This window comes from Heptranchias perlo, chromosome 30 (genome assembly GCF_035084215.1).
Source record: "Heptranchias perlo isolate sHepPer1 chromosome 30, sHepPer1.hap1, whole genome shotgun sequence".
Classification (NCBI taxonomy): Eukaryota; Metazoa; Chordata; class Chondrichthyes; order Hexanchiformes; family Hexanchidae; genus Heptranchias; species Heptranchias perlo.
Genome location: NC_090354.1, coordinates 23810494 through 23831388, shown reverse-complemented (window position 1 = coordinate 23831388; position 20895 = coordinate 23810494). Strand labels below are relative to the sequence as shown.

General features: G+C 42.5%; 1 protein-coding gene across 1 annotated transcript in view; it reads right to left on the bottom strand.

Moving 5' to 3' along the window:
* Nucleotides 1-20895, bottom strand: part of fam171a2a (family with sequence similarity 171 member A2a) — a 245437-nt gene that overhangs the window by 164709 nt on the left and 59833 nt on the right. The window contains exon 2 of the mRNA XM_067969055.1: nt 3196-3423. Coding sequence (XP_067825156.1) covers nt 3196-3423 — 228 coding nt within the window. The remainder of the gene's footprint in view (nt 1-3195; nt 3424-20895) is intronic.

The following is a 20895-nucleotide window of genomic DNA, read 5'->3' as shown; positions in this document are numbered from 1 at the left end:
ATCGAGGGAAAAGTACGGACTTGGTTAGGAAGTTGGCTGAGCAAAAGGCGACAGAGAGTAGGGATAATGGGTAGGTACTCATATTGGCAGGATGTGACTAGTGGAGTCCCACAGGGATCTGTCTTGGAGCCTCAATTATTCACAATATTTATTGACGACTTAGATGAAGGCATAGAAAGTGTCATATCTGAGTTTGCCGATGACACAAAGATTGGTGGTATTGTAAGCAGTGTAGATGAAAACATAAAATTACAAAGGGATATTGATAGATTAGTGAATGGGCAAAACTGTGGCAAATGGAATTCAATATAGACAAATGTAAGGTCATCCACTTTGGATCAAAAAAGGATAGAACAGGGTACTTTCTAAATGGTAAAAAGTTAAAACAGTGGATGTCCAAAGGGACTTAGGGGTTCAGGTACATAGATCATTGAAGTGTCATGAACAGGTGCAGAAAATAATCAAGAAGGCTAATGGAATGCTGGCCTTTATATCTGGAGGACTAGAGTACAAGGGGGCAGAAGTTATGCTGCAGCTATACAAAACCATGGTTAGAGCGCACCTGGAGTACTGTGAGCAGTTCTGGGCACCGCACCTTCGGAAGGACATATTGGCCTTGGAGGGAGTGCAGCGTAGGTTTACTAGAATGATACCCGAACTTCAAGGGTTAAGTTACGAGGAGAGATTACACAAATTGGGTTGTGTTCTCTAGAGTTTAGAAGGTTAAGGGATGATCTGATAGAAGTTTATAAGATATTAAGGGGAACAGTTAGGGTGGATAGAGAGAAACTATTTCCGCTGGTTGGGGATTCTAGGAGTAGGGGGCACAGTCTAAAAATTAGAGCCAGACCTTTCAGGAGTGAGATTAGAAAATGTGGCATTTCTACACACAAAGGGTTGTAGAAGTTTGGAACTCTCTTCCGCAAACGACAATTGATACTAGCTCAATTGCTAAATTTAAATCTGAGATAGATAGCTTTTTGGCACCCAAAGGTATTAAGGGATATGGGCCAAAGGCAGGTATATGGAGTTAGATCACAGATCAGCCATGATCTTATCAAATGGTGGAGCAGGCATGAGGGGCTGAATGCCCTACCCCTGTTCCCATGTTCCTATGTTCCTACTCTGCCTCAACAATACTTAAAGGGATATTATCATCCAGGTGAAGTCGCTGTGATTTATCATCTCATCTACTGCAATATGGGCTCAGGTCTTATTGTGGGCTTCAAACCACAACTTTCCAACACAGAGGAGAGAGCGCCATGAACTGAGCCAACCTGAATCCTGGTTTCACACTACATGTGAGTGCCGCACATTGTGCAATTGGTTTACTCCACGCTGACAGTAGAATTTCTACACCAAATTCAACAAGAACCAGCTGATGACAACTACTGTTTAAACCGGGAGCAAACCTGAGGATTTGTGCTAAGTGAATGAAAGCCCCAGCGTCTTTACTGATGTCTCCTGTCTGTAAGTCATTGTTCCAGATTTACAACATCCAGTACGTCCGCAAACACTAATATTTTAAATGCATACTTTCCTCTGTTAGCAAACCAAATTTCACATACATTGCTTTGCAGAAAAACTAACATTTTGTTAATTTTTCTTGGGACTGTATCACTATCAAGTACTGTCAGGTCAGGTATACCATGGGTTAGATTATAGGGTAGAGCTGCCTTTGTGGGGTGGACATATGAGGAGAGGTTGAGTAGATTGGGACTCTACTCATTGGAGTTCAGAAGAATGAGAGGCGATCTTATTGAAACATATAAGATTGTGAAGGGGCTTGATCGGGTGGATGCAGTAAGGATGTTCCCAAGGATGGGTGAAACTAGAACTAGGGGGCATAATCTTAGAATAAGGGGCTACTCTTTCAAAAGTGAGATGAGGAGAAACTTCTTCGCTCAGAGGGTAGTAGGTCTGTGGAATTTGCTGCCCCAGGAAGCTGCGGAAGCTACATCATTAAATAAATTTAAAACAGAAATAGACAGTTTCCTAGAAGTAAAGGGAATTCGGGGTTACGGCAGGAAATTGGACATGAAGCGGAGTTCGGATCGGTCAAGGCCCTGTGGGTGGCGGAGCGGGCCCAGGGGCTGAGTGGCCGGGTCCTGCTCCTACTTCTTGTGTTCTTTAGATTTGAGGTTGGGATCAGATCAGCCATGATCTTATTGAATGGCGGAGCAGGCTCGAGGGGCCGATTGGCCTACTCCTGCTCCTATTTCTTATGTTCTTATGTTTAAATTGTCTCACATTGCACTCGTAAATAAGGGTGGATTAGATGGAAGGGAAAATTTTCCCTGTACTCTGCCTCAACAACACGCCTTAAAGGGACATTGTCATCCTGGTAAAGTCGCTACCATGACATTTCACTAATAAAGAGCAATGCCACATTTGTTGACATGATAGTGCTATTGCATCATCAATTAATTGTATGTGAAGTAAAAAATAAAAAGTTTGATCAAAAAAATAATTGAACGTTAGCAAATTGCGTGCGGTATTGCCCACTGTCAGCTCTTGAATTGTTTTTATATACAAGATGACGACAGAATTGGGAGATAGACTTTAGAAACTCACTCCACATAGCCACCTAGTATTCAGAACCCGCAAGTACATTGTGATAGTTAACATAGCAAAATTGAATGGGACATTTTTACACTAGCAATTTACAATAGTAAATTGTGACAGAAGGAAGTAAGGTTTGTGGACAGGAAGTTCACACCTCCCTGCAAGATTTTTTAACAATCTATAGATACCCTGTGAAAACCACATGACTATAGTTCACACACCGGAAGTGATGCAAACTCTGCTGTTGGCCAGTCGGGGAAGTTTCATCACAGGCTATCTTGAGTTTCTCCAGGATATGAGCCTGCTCCTTCCTCAACCAGGATAATGTAACAATGCTCCTTTAACTCTACCTCAGAAAAACGTTCCCAACTAAAATTTCCATTGCCGAGATGTGTAACCCTTGTGGCCTCTCTCAGGCAGATAGTCAATTTATGGCTGGATTTCACCATTGCATGCCCCCTGACAGAGAGGCTGAACCACTGCTAGCATAGATCAGGAACTCAAAGTGTGTGCCCTGCATGGTTTTCTATCAATAAAGTTTCCATTGCCAGAAAATAGTACGCATTCTTTAAAATACAACATATCACTCAAAAATGTTCTTGAGGTTTTTGCAGATATTGTCTCACTTACGTGGTGTTTTGTTGGCACGCCATGGAGCGGAATTCGTCACAAAGCCATATTTTGCAGCACTGACAATCAGCCGCGTTCCCAGGCGGTACTGTAACGTGATTAGCGCCACTCCATCCTTGTCAGTGGTTCCTGAGGCTAACCAGGACTGGTTTGTGTAAACTTCTACCGCAGCCTCCGCCAGAGGTGAGAGGTCACCGTTATCAAAGACTTGCACTTTTATAGACACCTCTGAAAAGAGGGGGAGAAAAAAAGGCATGTTAATATTATCCTACATTTAGAGTATAGTTTGCATTCAGCATAAGTGAACGTTGAAGAGTATTTCAAGCTGAAGGTCCCTTTGAACTACACAGGACTTATGTTACCCTCTGAAACCATAGCTCATGACTATCTTGCACCAATTATAGACAGAAGCAAAGGTATAATGAAGCTCATGCTGTAACTGGTGTTAACATTTAACATCCCATTAACATCTTAAAGCAGCACTCCAGATGTCTCAACTAATCAGAGGGGCCACCTTACAGTGCACACACCTCAGGGTTTCACCAATAATCATCATCAACTACTTGCTCCATAACTTTGCATTGCAAAGAAGCCTCACGATGCAGGTGGAAGAATGGGACGATGAAGAATTATCTGCTAAGCCAGAAAAGAAAACTGATACACCAGGCACTAATTCAACACGTCTTCCAATGTGTGCCAAAGCTATTACACATCTTACCACTACGTACCCCATATGCAGAGCAAGCATTCCCAAACGATCTTTGCCTACACTTTCATGCTCGGCTGCTCAAATACCATCTTTGGTTTAATCAATGACAAATAAGTACTCAGCACAATGCTCAAGTCATTTGTGTGGCACATGAATATTGCCAAATTATTTTGGCGCAGTGCTGCTCCTTTGCCCTTGTGCTTTGCTTCACACACGAGGCACCTAATCTACTAGTTATTTTAAATGCTTTCTTGGGGAAGGAGTAAGCGTAATGGGTAGCCGCAGAGTTTCACTGACAGCCATCTGGGAGTCTAGTGGTCCTACACCTCCTTGGGGCGTGCAATGCAAGGCTCCCACTTCCGTGATGACCAATAGATCCAACCTGCTTTTTACCACCTCCTCCTGTAGCTCAGGGATGGCAGAGTGAAGTTGTGGTCAGTCCCACAAATTGCCTTCCTCCTGCCCCTGATTCCTGCAGTTGGGTTTCCAGGAGCTGGACGGTAAACCAGGCTTTCCTCCAAAGTTCTATTCTTCAGCAGTTTTGCCCAGTTAACAGCTGCCCTGGCCTTCCCCAGCGTTGTTTCAGCTGCTTAAATGGCCCCTAGTTACAGTTCACAGCTGACTGTCAGGATTCTTGATTCTGCCACGTATTGAATGGCCTGATATTAAATTGCACTTTTGTAGAAATGCTCCAACAAACTGTAAAATGGAGGGTGTCCAGAAAGCATAACAACTTTCAAAAACCTAAAGTAATGCTCAGTTAGCCCCTCAATAGTGCACCAAAAGTAATTTCCAGGATAATTTTTTTCCCCCTGCAATTGAGTACTTAGAGAATCATACAGTGCAGAAGGAGGCCATTCGGTCCATCGTCCCTGTGCCGGCTCTTTGAAAGAGCTATCCCAATAGTCCCACTCTCCTGCTCTTTCCCCATAGCCCTGCTATGCCAAGTGTGCCGACATTTAAGAAAGAAAAATGATTAAGTTCCACAGCTTTTTGATTAATGTCATTCTGTAGTTTTTTATTTTAAAATGTAGACAGTGAGTACGGAGATTATCACCGGGGAAACCAGCAGGGACGAGCTACAGATCCAATGGTGAGGGAGCCAAATTCACATCAGAGGGAAACATTCATTAACTCAATGATCTTGTCATTTAATCCGCAATGTTTAACAAAACTCCTCTGCATGGTCCTGGCTCAGCAACTCCTGCAAAACAACTCCCCGATGAGGTAATCAGCAACTCATCGTATCAACAAAAACATACAAAAAGGGAAGGCAGCTCCATGTTAAAAAAAAGTGTTTGTTTTTAATTTGACCAAAAGAAAGAATAGATTTCAATTCATGAAGAGCTGCATAACATCTGCCACCAATGTCCTAAAGTTCTTCACATGCAATGAATTACTTTGAGGTGCAGTGACTACTTTATGCAGGCAAACATGGCAGCCATTCTTATCAACAAGAACAACTTGCATTTGTATAGCACCTTTAACATCCCAAGGCGCTTCACAGGGGCATTATCAAACAAAAATTGATAGTCAATAGGAATAGAATAGCTTATTTTCATCATGATCATTTAAGCTTGTGTTTACCTCATCACATTATATGCTTGCGCACAGATGAAATCTAAAAAGTCGGCCAAACAATTTTTTATGAACAAAAAATGGGGGAAGAGGGAGTGGAAGTTGGCATCCCTCATAACTCTTTGTAATTATCTCTATTAAACTGATACTGATGGAAGTCCCTCTCCTTTAATCATTCAGATGCTGCCGTACAATGTGACTATCAGCTGCTGATCGGCATCGAGGGAACAGGCTTTGAATTTTTACGGTCACAAGGCTACTTGCACTTGAACTAGCCATGTTGTGAACTTAGCTGTTAATTAAGTTATGCGAGACGGCAGCTCTCTGTAACCATGGAAATAATTTTTTAAAAAGAAATTGCATTTAAATGGCACCTTTCACAACCTCAGGACAAAGCGTGCTTCACAGCCATCAAAGTACTTTTGAAGTGTAGTCACTGTTGTAATGTAGGGAAACACAGCAGCCAATTTGCCACATCGAGGTCCTACAAACAGCAGTGAGACAAATAACCAGATAATCAGTCTCAGTGGTGTTGGTTGAGGGATAAATGTTGGCCAAGGCTCCAGGAGAACTCTACTACTCTTTGAATAGTGCATGCCATGCTAGGGGTACAGTAGCGTAGTGGGTATATTATTGGATTCGTAATCTCAAGGCCTGGACTAATAATCCAGAGAATGTGAGTTCAAACGCCACTATAGCAATTTGAGAATTTGAATTCAGTTCTAAAAATGTGTCAGTAAAAAGCTGGTATCAGTAAAAGTCACCAGGAAGCTGTCAGATTGTCATAAAAATGCAACTGGTACACTAATGTCCTTTGGGGAAGGAAACCTGCCATCCCTACCCGGTCTGGCCTGTATGTGACTCCAGTCCCACACCAACATGTGTAACTCTTAACTGCCCTCTGAAGTGACCTAGCAACCCACTCAAGTTGTATCAAACAGCTACAAACACATACTGCAGAGGTTCAAGAAGGCGGCCCACCGCCACCTTCTCAGGGCTACTAGGCATGGGCGATAAATGCTGGCCTTGCCAGTGACACACACATCCTGAGAATTAATTTTTAAAAATGCGATCATTCACGTTCACCTGAGAGGGCAGATGGGGCCTTGGTTTAAAGCCTCATCTGAAAGACAGCACCTCCAACAGTAAAGCATTCAAGTTTCAGCCTAAATTACGAGCTCAAGTCTTTGAAGTAGGGCTTTAACCCTCGAACTTCTGACTCAGAGACGGGAGTGCTACCACTTAGCCAAGGCTGACACCACCAGCACAAATCCAAAAGGACATCTACATTATTTCTCAATTAAACGAATGGTACTGAAGTGCAGCTTTCAATGAATCAGTTCCCAGTTACAAATACAAGTAAACTATACGCTTTTTAAACAAATCTCACACATACATTTCATATTTTTGAAGGGCGCCTTAACAAAAACAGCATTTGAAACTTAACCCATTCAGGAGGTTTCGATTGGGATGGGGAAGGTTGTGGCAGAAAAGGTCTCATTTGGAAATACTGATGAATCCTCCACTCCCAGTCTTTGGTAATTATGGTGCGAAGAATCAGTGGAGCGGAGTTGAGGCCAATGTCAGTAGTAATTCAGAATGATTTACATTACAGTACTGAACATCATGCCTAGACTGCAAATCCCCTTCATTGGGTGTCTGGGTGTCCCAACCCATCTGCTTGATCCATTAAGTGAAATCCTAGTGATCTGAGCCCACCTGCTTACTACACACTGGGTGCAACTAAATCACTGAGGGTCAAGCAACATCTCATTGATGGGTGCGCTAAGGGAAATGGGAAACGTTAATAGATAAAAAATTTACGGGCAGTAAAAGACCAGCTGGTCCATCAAGTCTGCCCCACACCCATGATGGCCGGAGCATCATGACTAAACACTTCCTCCCTCCCTCTAGCCCATCCCTTTCCCAAACCCGCTCAGCCATGTAATCTCCTGGGAGAGGCAAAAAAAAGAGAAAAAAACGAGGGCCAATAAGGGAAAAAATACTCTGGAAAATTCCTCTCCGATCCTCTCAGGCGCTCAAAACCAGTCCAGGAGATCACATGGACCAAGTTTTATCGATAAAGACACACTTAACTTCTATACACTTCTGGGAAGACTCAGCAAATATAGTACAGTATTTTTGAACCTTACCCTGGTAATTTTAGGTTAATCGTGTATAGGTGCACCAGCATTTGTCCTGTGTATTGGGATCACTGCGACTATTGAAGTCTTTCTACGCTCGTTTGCTGAGTTTTACAGGCTCTAAGAGGACATCCCATGAATGAATAAAAAACAAACATGGGTTGGCACGGGAGTGTATCACTGAGTCATAAGAACAGAAGAAATAGGAGCAGGAGTAGGCCACACGGCCCCTCGAGCCCATTCCACCAGATTATGGCTGATCTTCGATCTCAGCTCCACTTTCCTGCCCAATCCCCACATCCCTTGATTCCCCTAGAGTCCAAAAATCTATCTATCGATCTCAGCCTTGAATATACTCAACGATGCAGCATCCACAGCCCTCTGGGGTAGAGAATTCCAAAGCTTCACAACCTTCTGAGTAAAGAAATTCCTCCTCATCTCAGTCTTAAATGGCCGACTCCTTATCCTGCAACTACGCCCTCTAGTTCTAGACTCTCTAGCCAGGGGAAACAACCTCTCAGCATCTACTCTGTCAAGCCCCCTCAGAATCTTATATGTTTCAATGAGATCACCTTTCATTCTTCTAAACTCCAGAGAGTATAGGCCTCTCCTCATAGAGCAACCCTCTCATCCCAGGAATCAATCTAGTGAACCTCCGTTGCACCGCCTCTTTGCATCCTCCTCACAGCTTACCTTCCCAGGGAGTCCATCAGTTCAGTCCATTTGTGCTGAACTGAAGTTTTAATACAACCTACACTACCCTCCCAGCTGCCCATCCTTGTACATTCAAGGCAAGCCTTAAACAGTGGATATCTTCACCACGTCCCAAGTAGTAGCTGATGATTATGGACACATACCCAGGAAATAGTGAAGATTTTTATACATTCCCGGCAGTATTCCATGGGAGTAGACCACTTGCCTGGCCTCTGGATCAGGGATGGAGGCCCAACAGAGTCACAAAGAGTTCGGTGGGTGGCGGGTAAGAGGGAATAAAAACCTTTCCAAGATCAGTGTTGGCCAATGCTACGAACCTCATACTGTGTTGTACTGCTGCGAGTTGATTATTTTGGACTGGTGCCTTGGCTGTCAAAGCCTATTTTCTTCGCAAGATGATGATGATTCATAAGGCTTGAGTGCTAATTTATGAGACATAAGTTGACACAAGACCAAAGCAAGTGTTCAGCAGCTGGAGTTTCCACAGCTGTGTGAGGGCGGAGAGGGGGTGTACTCTGCATCTCTGCTACATGCCTGCCATGGTCCATGGCTGTGCCAACATCTTCTCCACAGCACCGCTGCCAACAAAGCTCTGGTGGCCTCGTGGCCCACTCTCAGCTGAAGCACTGAGGGGAAACATCTTGAATCACTTCCCTGCTAAATGATTGCTCAAATTTGAATGACCAGTGATTCACACTATTCTGTCCCCCTCCCCTCCCCAAATGTTATTCCCTCCTTTTCTGAAGGAAGGAGTCATGCTGGCATATAGTTCCACTAGGAGCCCTCTCCAATAACTCACCCAAGTGAACATCCTGCATGGGTGAGCACACACTGACCTTAGACAGACTATTCGAAGTTGGCGACTTCAGGCCCAAGCCCAATACTGTCCTTTATTTTAGTTTCTTTATTCTAGTGTGACTGTGGGCTAGATGCAAATCGAACACTTGGTTCAAATTCAGACTCAGGAGTGGACAATAATTGAAATCATGGTGTGATGGGGAAGCAGCCAGAGACATAATTCTTAACCTTCTACATCCACATCCAGCAGGGGTCATTAAATAGGGATCAGAAAGGCACCGTTTGTGCCAGGATTCACTCAGGCCCTATTCACATGTGAAGTGTTTGATTTTTACTCAATCCAAAAGCCAAAGAACAAAGTCAACAGAACATTCTGATGGGGGAGGGTGAACAGCCAGAGGCCATGGCTCATATCGGTACCAATGACATAGGTAGAAAGAGGGATGAGGTCCTGCAGGCAGATTTAAGGGAGCTAGGAAAGAGATTAATAAGCAGGATCTCAAAGGTAGTAATCTCTAGATTATTCCTGGTGCCACGTGCCAGTGAATATAGAAATAGGAGGATAATGCAGGTGAACGCATGGCTGGAGAGATGGTGCAGGAGGGAGGGCTTTAGATTCCTGGGGAATTGGGACTGGTTCTGGGGAAGGTGGAACCTGTACAAGCTGTATGGGTTGCACCTCAACAGGACCGGGACCAATATTGTCATGGGGAGGTTTGCTAGTGCTGTTGGGGAGGGTTTAAACTAGGTTGGCAGGGGGATGGGAACCTGAGAGCAGATTCAGAAGGGAGAAAAGCAGAGCTGGAAACGAAAGGCAGAGGAAACAAAGGTTAGAAAATAGACAACAAAGGAGTTTGGCAGTGCTAAATAGTATATACTTCAATGCAAGGAGTCTAATGAATAAGGCAGATGAGCTGAGGGCACAGATAGACACGTGGAAGTATGATACCATAGCTATTACTGAAACATGGCTTAAAGAGGAGCAGGAATGGCAACTCAACAAACATTCCTGGTTACAGGGTTTTCAGATGAGATAGAGAGGGGGATAAAAGAGGGGGGTGGGGAGGGTCGCAAAATTAGTTAAAGAAAGAATTACAGCTGTGAGGAGGGATGGTATGTTAGAAGGATCATGAAATGAGGCCACATGGGTTGAACTGAAGAACAGAAATGGGGCAGTCACACTGCTGGGAGTGTACTATAGACCCCCAAACAGGGAGATAGAACAGCAAATATGAAGGCAAATTTCTGAGAAGTGCAAAAACAATAGGACAGTAATAGTAGGGGATTTCAACTACTCTAATATTAACAGGGATAAATCAGTGTAAAAGGAATAGAGGGCACAGAATTCTTAAAATGCAATCAGGAGAACTTTTTTAGCCAGTACGTAGCAAGCCCAACAAGAGAGGGGGCAGTTCTGGATTAGTTTTAGGGAATGAAGCTGGGCAGGTAGAAGGGGTATTAGTCGGTGAGCATTTTGGTGGTAGTGATCATAATTCAGTTAAATTTAGCATAGTTATGGAAAAGAACAAAGGTAGACCAGGAGTAAAAGTTCTCAATTGAGGAAAGGCCAATTTTACTAAGCTGAGATGTGATTCAGCAAAAGTGGACTGGAAACAGCTACTTGAAGGTAAATCAGTGTCAGAGCAGTGGGAGGCGTTCAAGAAGGAGATAGTGGAGGTTCAGAACAAATACGTTCCCACGAAGAAAAAGGGTGGGACTCCCAAATCTGGAGCCCCCTGGATATCAAGGAGCATACAGGGTAGGATAAAGGCAAAAAAGAGAAGCTTATGTCAGATACGGAGCTCAATACTGCAGAAAGCCTAGGGGAGTATAGAAAGTGCAGGGGTGAAATTAAAAAGGAAATTAGGAAAGCAAAGAGAGGGCATGAAAAAATATTGGCAAGTAAAATCAAGGAAAACCCAAAGATGTTTGATAAATACATAAAGAGCAAGAGGATAACTAAGGAAAGAGTAGGGCTTATTAGAGACCAAAGTGGTAGCCTATGTGTGGAGGCGGAAGACGTGGGTATGGTTCTTAATGAATACTTTGCGTCTGTCCTCACAAAAGAGGGGTTGATGCAGACACTATAGTTAAGGAGGAGGAGTGTGAAATATTGGATGGGATAAACATAGTGAGAGAGGAAGTATTATGGGGTTTAGCATCTTTGAAAGTATATAAATCGCCAGGCCCAGATGAAATGCATCCCAGACTGTTAAGAGAAGCAAGGGAGGAAATAGCGGAGGCTCTGACCATCATTTTCCAACCCTCTCTAGCTACAGATGTGGTGCCGGAAGACTGGAGGACTGCTAATGTTGTACTGTTGTTTAAAAAGGGAGAAAGGGATAGACCGGGTAATTATAGACCAGTCTAACCTCGGTGGTGGGAAAATTATTAGAAAAAATTCTGAGGGACAGTATTAATCATTATTTAGTAAGGCACGGATTAATCAAGGACAGTCAGCATGGATTTGTTAAGGGAAGGTCGTATCTGACTAACCTAATTGAATTTTTTGAGGAGGCAATGGCAGACTGGTCAGAAAAGTAAAAGCCCATGGGATCCAAGGGAAAGTGGCAAGTTTAATCCAGAATTGGCTCAGTGGCAGGAAGCAAAGGGTAATGGTTGACGGGTGTTTTTGTGACGAGAAGGCTGTTGCCAGTGGAGTTCTGCAGGGCTCAGTACAAGGTCCATTGCTATTTGTAGTATGTATCAATGATTAAGACTTAAATGTAGGGGGCATGATTAAGAAGTTTGCAGATGATACAAAAGTTGGCCATTTGGTTGATAGTGAAGACAAAAGCTGTAGACTGCAGGTAGATATCAATGGACAGGTCAGGTGGGCAAAAAATGGGCAAATGGAATTCAATCCAGAGAAGTGTGAGGTAATGCATTTGGGGAGGTCAAACAAGGTAAGGGAATACATAATAAATGGTAGGATACTGAAGTGTAGAGAAACAGAGGGACCTTGGAGTGCACGTCCACAGATCCCTGCAGGTAGCAGGACAGATAGATAAGGTGGTTAAGAAGGCATACGGGATATTTTCCTTTATTAGCCAAGGCACAGAATATAAGAGCAGGGAGATTATACTAGAACTGTATAAAACACTAGTTAGGCCACAGCTGGAGTACAGCATACAGTTCTGGTCACCACATTAGTGCAATCACATCTTTCCTGTAGAGAGGGTACAGAGAAGATTTACGAGGATGTTGCCAGGCCTGGAGAATTTTAGCTATGAGGAAAGATTGGATAGGCTGGGGTTGTTTCCTTTGGAACAAAGGAGGTTGAGGGGAGATTTAATTGAGGTATATAAAATTGTGAAGGGCCAAGATAGAGTGGATAGGAAGGACCTATTTCCCTTAGCAGAGAGGTCAAAAACCAGGGGGCAAAGATTTTAAGTAATTGGTAGAAGGATTAGAGGGGATTTGAGGAGAAATCTTATCACCCAGAGGGTGGTGGGGGTCTGGAATTCACTGCCTGAAAGGGTGGTAGAGGCAGAAACCATCAACTAATTTAAAAAGTACTTGGATATGCACTTGAAGTGCCGCAACCTACAAGGTTACGGACCAAGACCTGGAAACTGGGATTAGGCTAGATGGCTCCTTCTCTGCTGGCACAGACACGATGGGCAAATAGCCTCCTTCTGTGCCATAAATTTCTATTATTCTATGATTCTATGAAATCAAGTTTGGAAAGAACATTTGCAAAACATGTCCCACCAAATTGCTTGATTCGCTTTAGAGGTACAATGAACACTGGAAATTTGAAAACGAATAAAAAATATTGGAAATCGGCACCTGAAAGAAAAAGACCCTTCTTCCTCTTTTAGATGCTGACTAACCAGTTGTGCATATCTAGAATTTTCTGTTTTTATCCCAGTGTGATCGTGGGCTGGAATCAGCCATGGCTCAATGGTAGCGCTCTCATCTCTAAGTCAGAAGGTTGTGGGTTCAAGTCCTACTCCAGAGACGTGAGCACAAAATCTAGGCTGACACTCCAGTGCAGTACTGAGGGAGTGCAATACTGTCAGAGGTGCTGTCTTTCGGATGAGGCATTAAACCGAGGCCCCGCCTGCCGTCTCAGGTGGACGTAAGAGATCTCACAAAACTATTTTGAGCAGGGGAGTTCTACCCGGTATCCTGGCCAATCTTTATCCCTCAACCAACATCAGTAAAACTGATTATCTGGTCATTATCACATTGCTGTTTGTGCGACCTTGCTGTGTGCAAATTGGCTGCTGCATTTCCTACATTACAACAATGACTACACTTCAAAAGTACTTCATTGGCTGTAACGCACCTTGGGACATCTTGAGATCATGAAAGGCGCTATAAAAATGCAAGTTCTTTTTTTCTTTTTCTTTTGGATATGGACCAAACAATTGATTGGTCCTGCTGTGGCAGGAACCGACTTGAAGCATGGTCCCTGATCTCGGCTGCGTTATCAGTAGTGGTATGAAGCAGCTTTAGCCACGGTGGAATGAGAAGGTAAAAAGAACAAAGGGCAAGCCACTATTGAACACCTCTTAGCAACCAGTTCTAGAATGACTTAGGCAAAGGATCTGAACTGGAATGGTGCACTAATTTTGCTAGGGAATAGTGCTTACCCTACACCACCTGAAGAGGAAGAAGGTTTGAAAAAAAGGAAACTTTTTTTTTACAAATAAACTTGGTTAAATTCATGTGTAAGCAAAATGAGTCTAGAGGCACATGTGAAAGGTTTCTTTTTTAGATGTCAGCCATGGCTCAGTGTTAGCACTCTTGCCACTGAGTCAGAAGGTAATGGGTTCAAGCCTCACTCTAGAGGCTTGTGCTGCACAGTCAGGGGTGCTGTCTTTCGGATGAGACATCAAACTGAGGCTATGTCTGCCCTCTCAGGTGGGTTTAAAAGATGGCACTATTTTGAAAAAGAACAGGTGAGTTCTGCTAGTATTTTGACCAACATTTAGTCCTCAACCAACACCACATAAAACAGGTTACCTGGTCCATCATCTCATTGCTGTTTGTGGGACCGTACTGTGCATGCCGCATTTCCTACATTACAAGAGTGACTACACATCAAAATTACTTAATTGGCTGTAAAGCACTTGGGACGTCCTGAGCTCGTGAAAAGTACCAAATAAATGCAAGTTCTTTCTTTGTGTGTTCAGATATTGTGTTCGGGTCTAATTATTCCAGACACCTCATCACGTGGACTTTGATTCCAATTGGCAGCTAATTAGATCCAAACCCATAACAAGTGTCTGTGGAAATGAAACAATCTCAGGCTTCCAGATGGGCCTTGAAAGCATCATAAAAATGCAATTTGATCCCTAGGGATGTAAACAGAAAAGCAAAATTAATTAAAGCAGCAGTGGGCCACTATTGCCCACATATGGGCAGTCACAAGCCAGCTTCTGAAAAAAAATCCTTGTGCAACCCTTTCAGAAAATAAGTATGTTTTATCACAAAAAAACAAAATATAAGATGGACAAAAAGGGAGAAATGGAAACCTTAAAAGATTAATGAAAGCCACATGATCTCACCACAGATCTTACTAAAATCACTTCCTAGGATTGAAGAGATGATGAACTAAAATTGTTACTTTGGATATTACCTCAAAATGGCATTTTATAGCAGCAGTTTATTTATTTTGGAAAGAAAGCATAATCCAGAAGAGAACAGAAAAAATCTAAAGTACATATATATATACACACACATACACATATCTACATATACACATGCACACACACATATTTATATATATATATATATATATATATATATATACACACACATACTTGAAATGTGAGGAAAATATCAGACCAGTTTCAAAATGGCCAATAATTGACAATGTTACCACCATCAACAACAACTTGCATTTATATAGCACCTTTAACGTAGTAAAATGTCCCAAAGCGCTTCAGAGGTGTATAATCAGACAAAAATTGACACCGAGCCAAAGGAGGAGACATTAGGGCACGTGACCAAAAGCTCGGTCAAAGAGGTAGGTTTTAAGAAGCGTCTTAAAGAAGGAGAGAGAGATGTAGAGGCAGAGAGGTTTAAGGAGGGAGTTCCAGAGCTTAGAGCCTAGACTGCTGAAGGCATGGCCGCCAATGGTGGGGCCAAGGACGTGCGTGGTGTATAATAAGCCAGAATTGCAGGAAAACAGAATTCTGCGAAGGTTGTAGGGATGGAGGAGGTTACAGAGTTAGGGAGGAGCGAGTTAGGATACCGGCAGTAGAGTTTCGGATGAACTCAAGTTTATGGAAGATGGAAGATGGAAGATGGGAGGCTGACCAGGAATAGTCGAGTCTGAAGGTAACAAAAGCATGGATGAGGGTTGCAGCAGTGGATGGGCTGAGAAAGGAGCAGAGACAGGCGATATAGCGGAAGTGGAAGTAGGCAGCCTTTGTGATGGAGAGGATATGGGATCGGAAACTCAGCTCAGGGTCAAATAGGACGCCAAGGTTGCAGACAGTCTGGTTCAGCCTGAGACAGTGGCTCAAAAGTCATAAAGATTCCTGGTGCCGGTAGTTGAAATCTCCATTAACTGGGTGTGCCGACTTCTTCACCCCAATTCCCAATACATGTTTCCACTGCATAAATCTTTGCGCCAATCCTAAAATTTACCTGTGGTCAAAAGCCCTCAAGATTCATTCTAATGTCTGATCTAATCTGTTTCTAACAGTTTCACATAGCCTGGAAACTTTATGGGGGAAGAGATATGGTTAGGACGAATTAAACGTTTTATAGAATCATAGAATCTTATGGCAGGAGGCCATTTAGCCCATCGTGCCTTTGCTGGCTCTTTGAAAGAGCTATTTAATTAGTCCCACTCCTACGTTCTATCCCCATAGTTTTATTGCATATCTTATACATGCATAACGCTGAAGGAACGCATTGAGAACCGCATGGTACAGCTGAATAGTCAAAACTGCTCCTACCAGTCAGATCAATTCAGTAATCATGGGTTTTCTTTCCCCGAAGCAGGATTAGAACGGATCAAAAGGACCCTTTCGCAGTTGCTGACTAACTCAATCATTTAATCATGAGCAATCAAAATTAAGCACTTTGTTACTGTCTCCCACATCACATCCCCGGCCTGTTCATACGTTCCGAAATTACTCTCAAGCTCAAACATGAAACATTCTATTTTGGCAGTAACCAGCTGGACATTAATCTATTTTCTCCACAGTAACCAATTCTTACAAATCTGAGGCGTACGCACCAACTTGGAAAAATCTGACTAAGATCTTCAAATTTCTGGCAACTCAAATAAAGCCCTGAATGGCACATAGTGACACTGAAAGTGCCATGGGGCATGTGTATTTAAGCTGCAGGTATACCAATGAAGAAATAAAGACTTGTATTTATGGAATATCTTTCATGATTTCACAATGCCCCAAAGCGCTTTACAGCCAATGAAGTACTTTTGAAGTGTAGTCACCACAGCAGCCAATTTGTGCACAGCAAGGTCCTACAAACAGTAATGAAATAAATGGCCAGATAATCTGTTTTAGGTGTTGGTTGAGGGATAGATATTGGGCACCGGGAGAACTCCCCAACTCTTCTTCGAATAGCGCCGTGAGATCTTTTACCAACTGAGAGGGCAGATGGAGCCTTGGTTTAACATCTCATCTGAAAGACGGCACCTCCGACTGTGCAGCACTCCCTCAGTAACGCACTGAAGTGCCAGCCTAGATTATGTGCTCAAGTTACTGGAGTGGGAGTTGAACACAGAACCTTCTGACTCGGAGGTGAGAGTGCCAGCACTGAGCCCAGGCTGACACTACCCATCATTCGCTCACCTGTATAGTGGAAGATTGGGACAAAAATTATGAGGATTTTTTCCCAATTCCTTGCAGAGACAATGCAGCCTATTGTGAATATGTATTGTTACTCTGTTACATTGCCTCAAGTAATGACACAAATATATCCGCCTCCCCTCCACACTAATTCTTACAGCAAGATTACCACAGATTACAGACCTACTGAAACATATGATGCTGTATTTAGGAATGGCAAACATCAAATGGTCATTCCTAAATCAAAATGATGAACAACACCTGGCAGGTAGAGAGATGTTGTATTTCCTAATCACCATTACTGCTCAGTCTGGATATCTGGAACAATAGGAGTTAATAGGCCCTCTATTTTAAAAAAAGCCTTAACCCCAAATTGAAATAATTAAATTCTGCTCCATTGACATTTTTTATTGATACAATAGTTTTTTTTAAAAAATCTATCCAATTGACTGCTTCTTGCTTTTACGCTGCTATAACCATCCTTTATGAATCCAGTTCCCTGCAGCTAGGCTATTTGAAAGGTGAAATTAAATTCAAGATGTACAAAGTTTCATGAGAAACAGATCTTGCTGTTGGACAATTCTAAAGATAACCATTCAGAAAATTCTTTAGTTATTAAGGCTTTAGTTAGGCCACATTTCTGATGCAAATCTTTTAAAGGGTTGCCCCTTATTCCTCTCCCTTCACTCCATCACTTCCTCTCCTATTCCTTCTTATCCTTTACACTTCTATGAGGTAGCTTCCCGATCCTCATCTCATTCCACATCCTCCTCTCATTCCACATCCTCCTCTCATTCCATGAGCAGCCTCAATGTTCCTTCCTTCCCAACGCAACATCACATTCAAGACCTGAAACCGCCCATGAAGGGATATCATAGTGTGAACCCACAACCTTCTATTTTGATGTGTTGTACATCAGAACAGAAACACCTTGAGGCACGAGGCTTCTCCTGGCTACCATTACTTAATAACATTCACCATCAGAAATGTACAGAATCATCCATGATACAGATTTTATATGCAGGAAAAAAAAATTAAAAAGTTCTGACTATGTTGCAAATATTCCTTTCATTAAAAGTTCATCTGATTCTCTTATAAAATACAGGCCAGCTGTTAAAGGTAGACTGAAATTCCAGTGTCGCACTCGAGGGTTAAGAGGTTGCATTTGCACTGATAGCACAGGGTTTTATTATAATCATTAAAGTATGTTCTGATCTAAAAACAATCAATTCTACAGAGCTACTGTCAGCTTTTTCTTCAGACCGTGGACATTCTTCCCTGTTGTAGGTCAGTTCAGGGCAAATTTGAATCTTTCTCTAGCCTCCAATTTTATATTTGGAACCATACATGGCCTGTCAAGGGTTAACAAAAATAATCTATCTGAATGCTCCAATCTAAAAATAAATAACGTCTGAAGAGAGTAAATCACACGGTGCTATTATTATCCAGCTCCATTAACGATGTCTGGAATTCACTCCTTTTCATCGATTTGTTTCTGCTGCTGAAAACTAATGGCAGACGGTCTCCACCACTTTGTCTCTGCATGTGTTACCCTCAGGTTAACCGTATCCATCACTGCATAGTCATAGAGAGGGAGGGAGAGAGAGAAAGAAAGTGTTAGAGAGGGAGGTGGTAGAGACGGAGAGTGTTAGAGAAAGAGAGAGATATAGACAGGTAAAGATAAATAGAGAGAGAGAGAGGGGGAGGGAGGGAGAGTGAGAGAGAGAGAAAAAACCAAACTGTATTTTGTCACTCCATCCAATCAGGTTAGGTGAAAACAAAATCTGTCTTAGTGACGTCTCCCATCTGTATTCAATCCCTTTCTGTTGCTAAAATGAGACCTCAAAAAAATCCTCAGAAGTAAAATATTCATAATATATCTCTGCCTTTTTCAGTCGGGCTGGGATTATCTTTCATATGTTTTGACTAAGTCAGAGTGCTTTGCTTTTACTGCCCAGTCATGGTGCAATAAAGGAATTTGCTCTGCATTACAAATGCGCTAAGTTAGAAATTGTTACAATATAATCATTTTATAACGGTGTTCCCAAAGGGAATCCAAAAAAGCGTGATACAGCAATGGATGAATACAAAGAAGGGGAGAATTCAAAGTAAACAAACCTAGGATTGTACAGAGGTGAAAGGAAATGAAATATGTAAGCTTGAGGCAAAAATCTCAACTTGCCCTATCACTATCAAGTCTATTTTCTTTCATGGCTACTTCTAAACCCACAGGAAATCTGATAATTCTCTCTTTTGCAAAAAGGCAAAGATGTCCTCAGTACATTTTCTATAAACCCCTTTCTAATTACCCTCCTCTGGTATGACCTAGACACAGTCCTGATGGATATAGCTGTGAGGTTTTGCTCCTAGTATGGGCAAGGACATCAAAAGAATGTCCCAGGTTTTAGAAGATCGGATTTCTCCACTCAGATGAACCTTTTCAGTGACAGTTCCACTCGGAGGGCTGGAATTATTTGCCTGATTTCTTCAGGCATGTCTCACTGATTCTCATGTTATGTTGATCCCTACATCAATAACCTCCTGCCCTGCATCCCTGCTTAAATGCTCATCTCTTCCCACTCCATGCGGCTTAGCTTTCAACCATCTCGACCCCACACTCGAACTCTCTCCCGAATCCATTTTGAGACAGTCACATTATATTAATGTCAGTTCTATAGTAGATTTACACCTGATCACAAGTATGGAGACACCATTTTCTGTTAATATTTTGTAGGTCAACTAATTTCCTCAATGTAAAGTTTTCTTTTGTCTATGATCAGGAGCAAAGACTCGTAGAGGAAGCTTTATGAGGGGGAGTAAGTGAGCATTTGTGCATCATCCACTGAAATTACCACATGCAGGCTGTTACATCTTTACTCTTTTAACTCTAGATATTTTTAGCTTTTTGCTTATCCATCACTGCTGACCTACATTGGTTCCTCATTGCCTCAAATTTAAAATTCTCATCTTTTGATTAAATCTCATCATGGCCTTGCACCTCCCTATCTCTGTAACTTCCTCCAGCCATACAATGCACCACCCCCCACCTGAATCTCCCTGTCACTCAAAAACTAGCCTCTTGTGCACCCCCATCCCTTTACCCCGCCATTGGCAGCCGTGCCTTCAGCCATCTAGGGCCCGTTCTCTGGAGTTCCCTCCCTCAACCTCTCTACCTCCCTCTGCCCTTTTAAGATCCTCCTTAAAACCCACCACTTTGACCAAGATTTTTGACAGTCCCCCTGATATCTCCTTTGGCTCGGTGTTCATTATTTTTGATTATGCCTCTATGAAGTATTTTGGGACATTTTTCTATGTTAAAGGTACAATATAAGTTGCTGTTATTGTTTTTTCTGTGCATTTCAGAAATACTCACGTAGGTGACCCCTAGCTCCTACACCCTCAAGAGTATTTTCACTTGGCTTTATATCTCGGTAACAGAGAACCCTTTTTTAGATGACTTCAGCTACTGATTCTGTCCCATGGTTTCATGGAACCTTAGCTTTTGATCGGTGGCAGAATAACATTGTTCCAGGTGTTGTTTTAGGCTTTAAGTGCCAAACAAATAGAACAAGAACAAGGGAATAGTAGCAGTAACACAACATATATTTTTACAGTAACAGTTATGTTTAGCCAGCTTCTCATTATATTAGTAAATAAGAAATAATTTCCACCTTCTACACTAATTTTTACATGCAGATGTTCTTTTTATCTTCTCACCAATATGGAAGTATCTGGTTAACTATTACTCTTCCGAAGTTTCAGACAGAGTCACTTCAAAGATCACAGACAGTCTCAATGATTTGAGGAGGGTAGGCCACTAATCCCCTTTGAAAACACGAGGCTGCTAATCAGAACATATCTGAACAAATCATTCAGCATGTTTGTTAGAGTAAATAAGGAGAAACTGTTTCCAGTGGCAGAAGGGTCGGTAACCAGAGGACACAGAGTTAAGGTGATCGGCAAAAGAGCCAGAGGC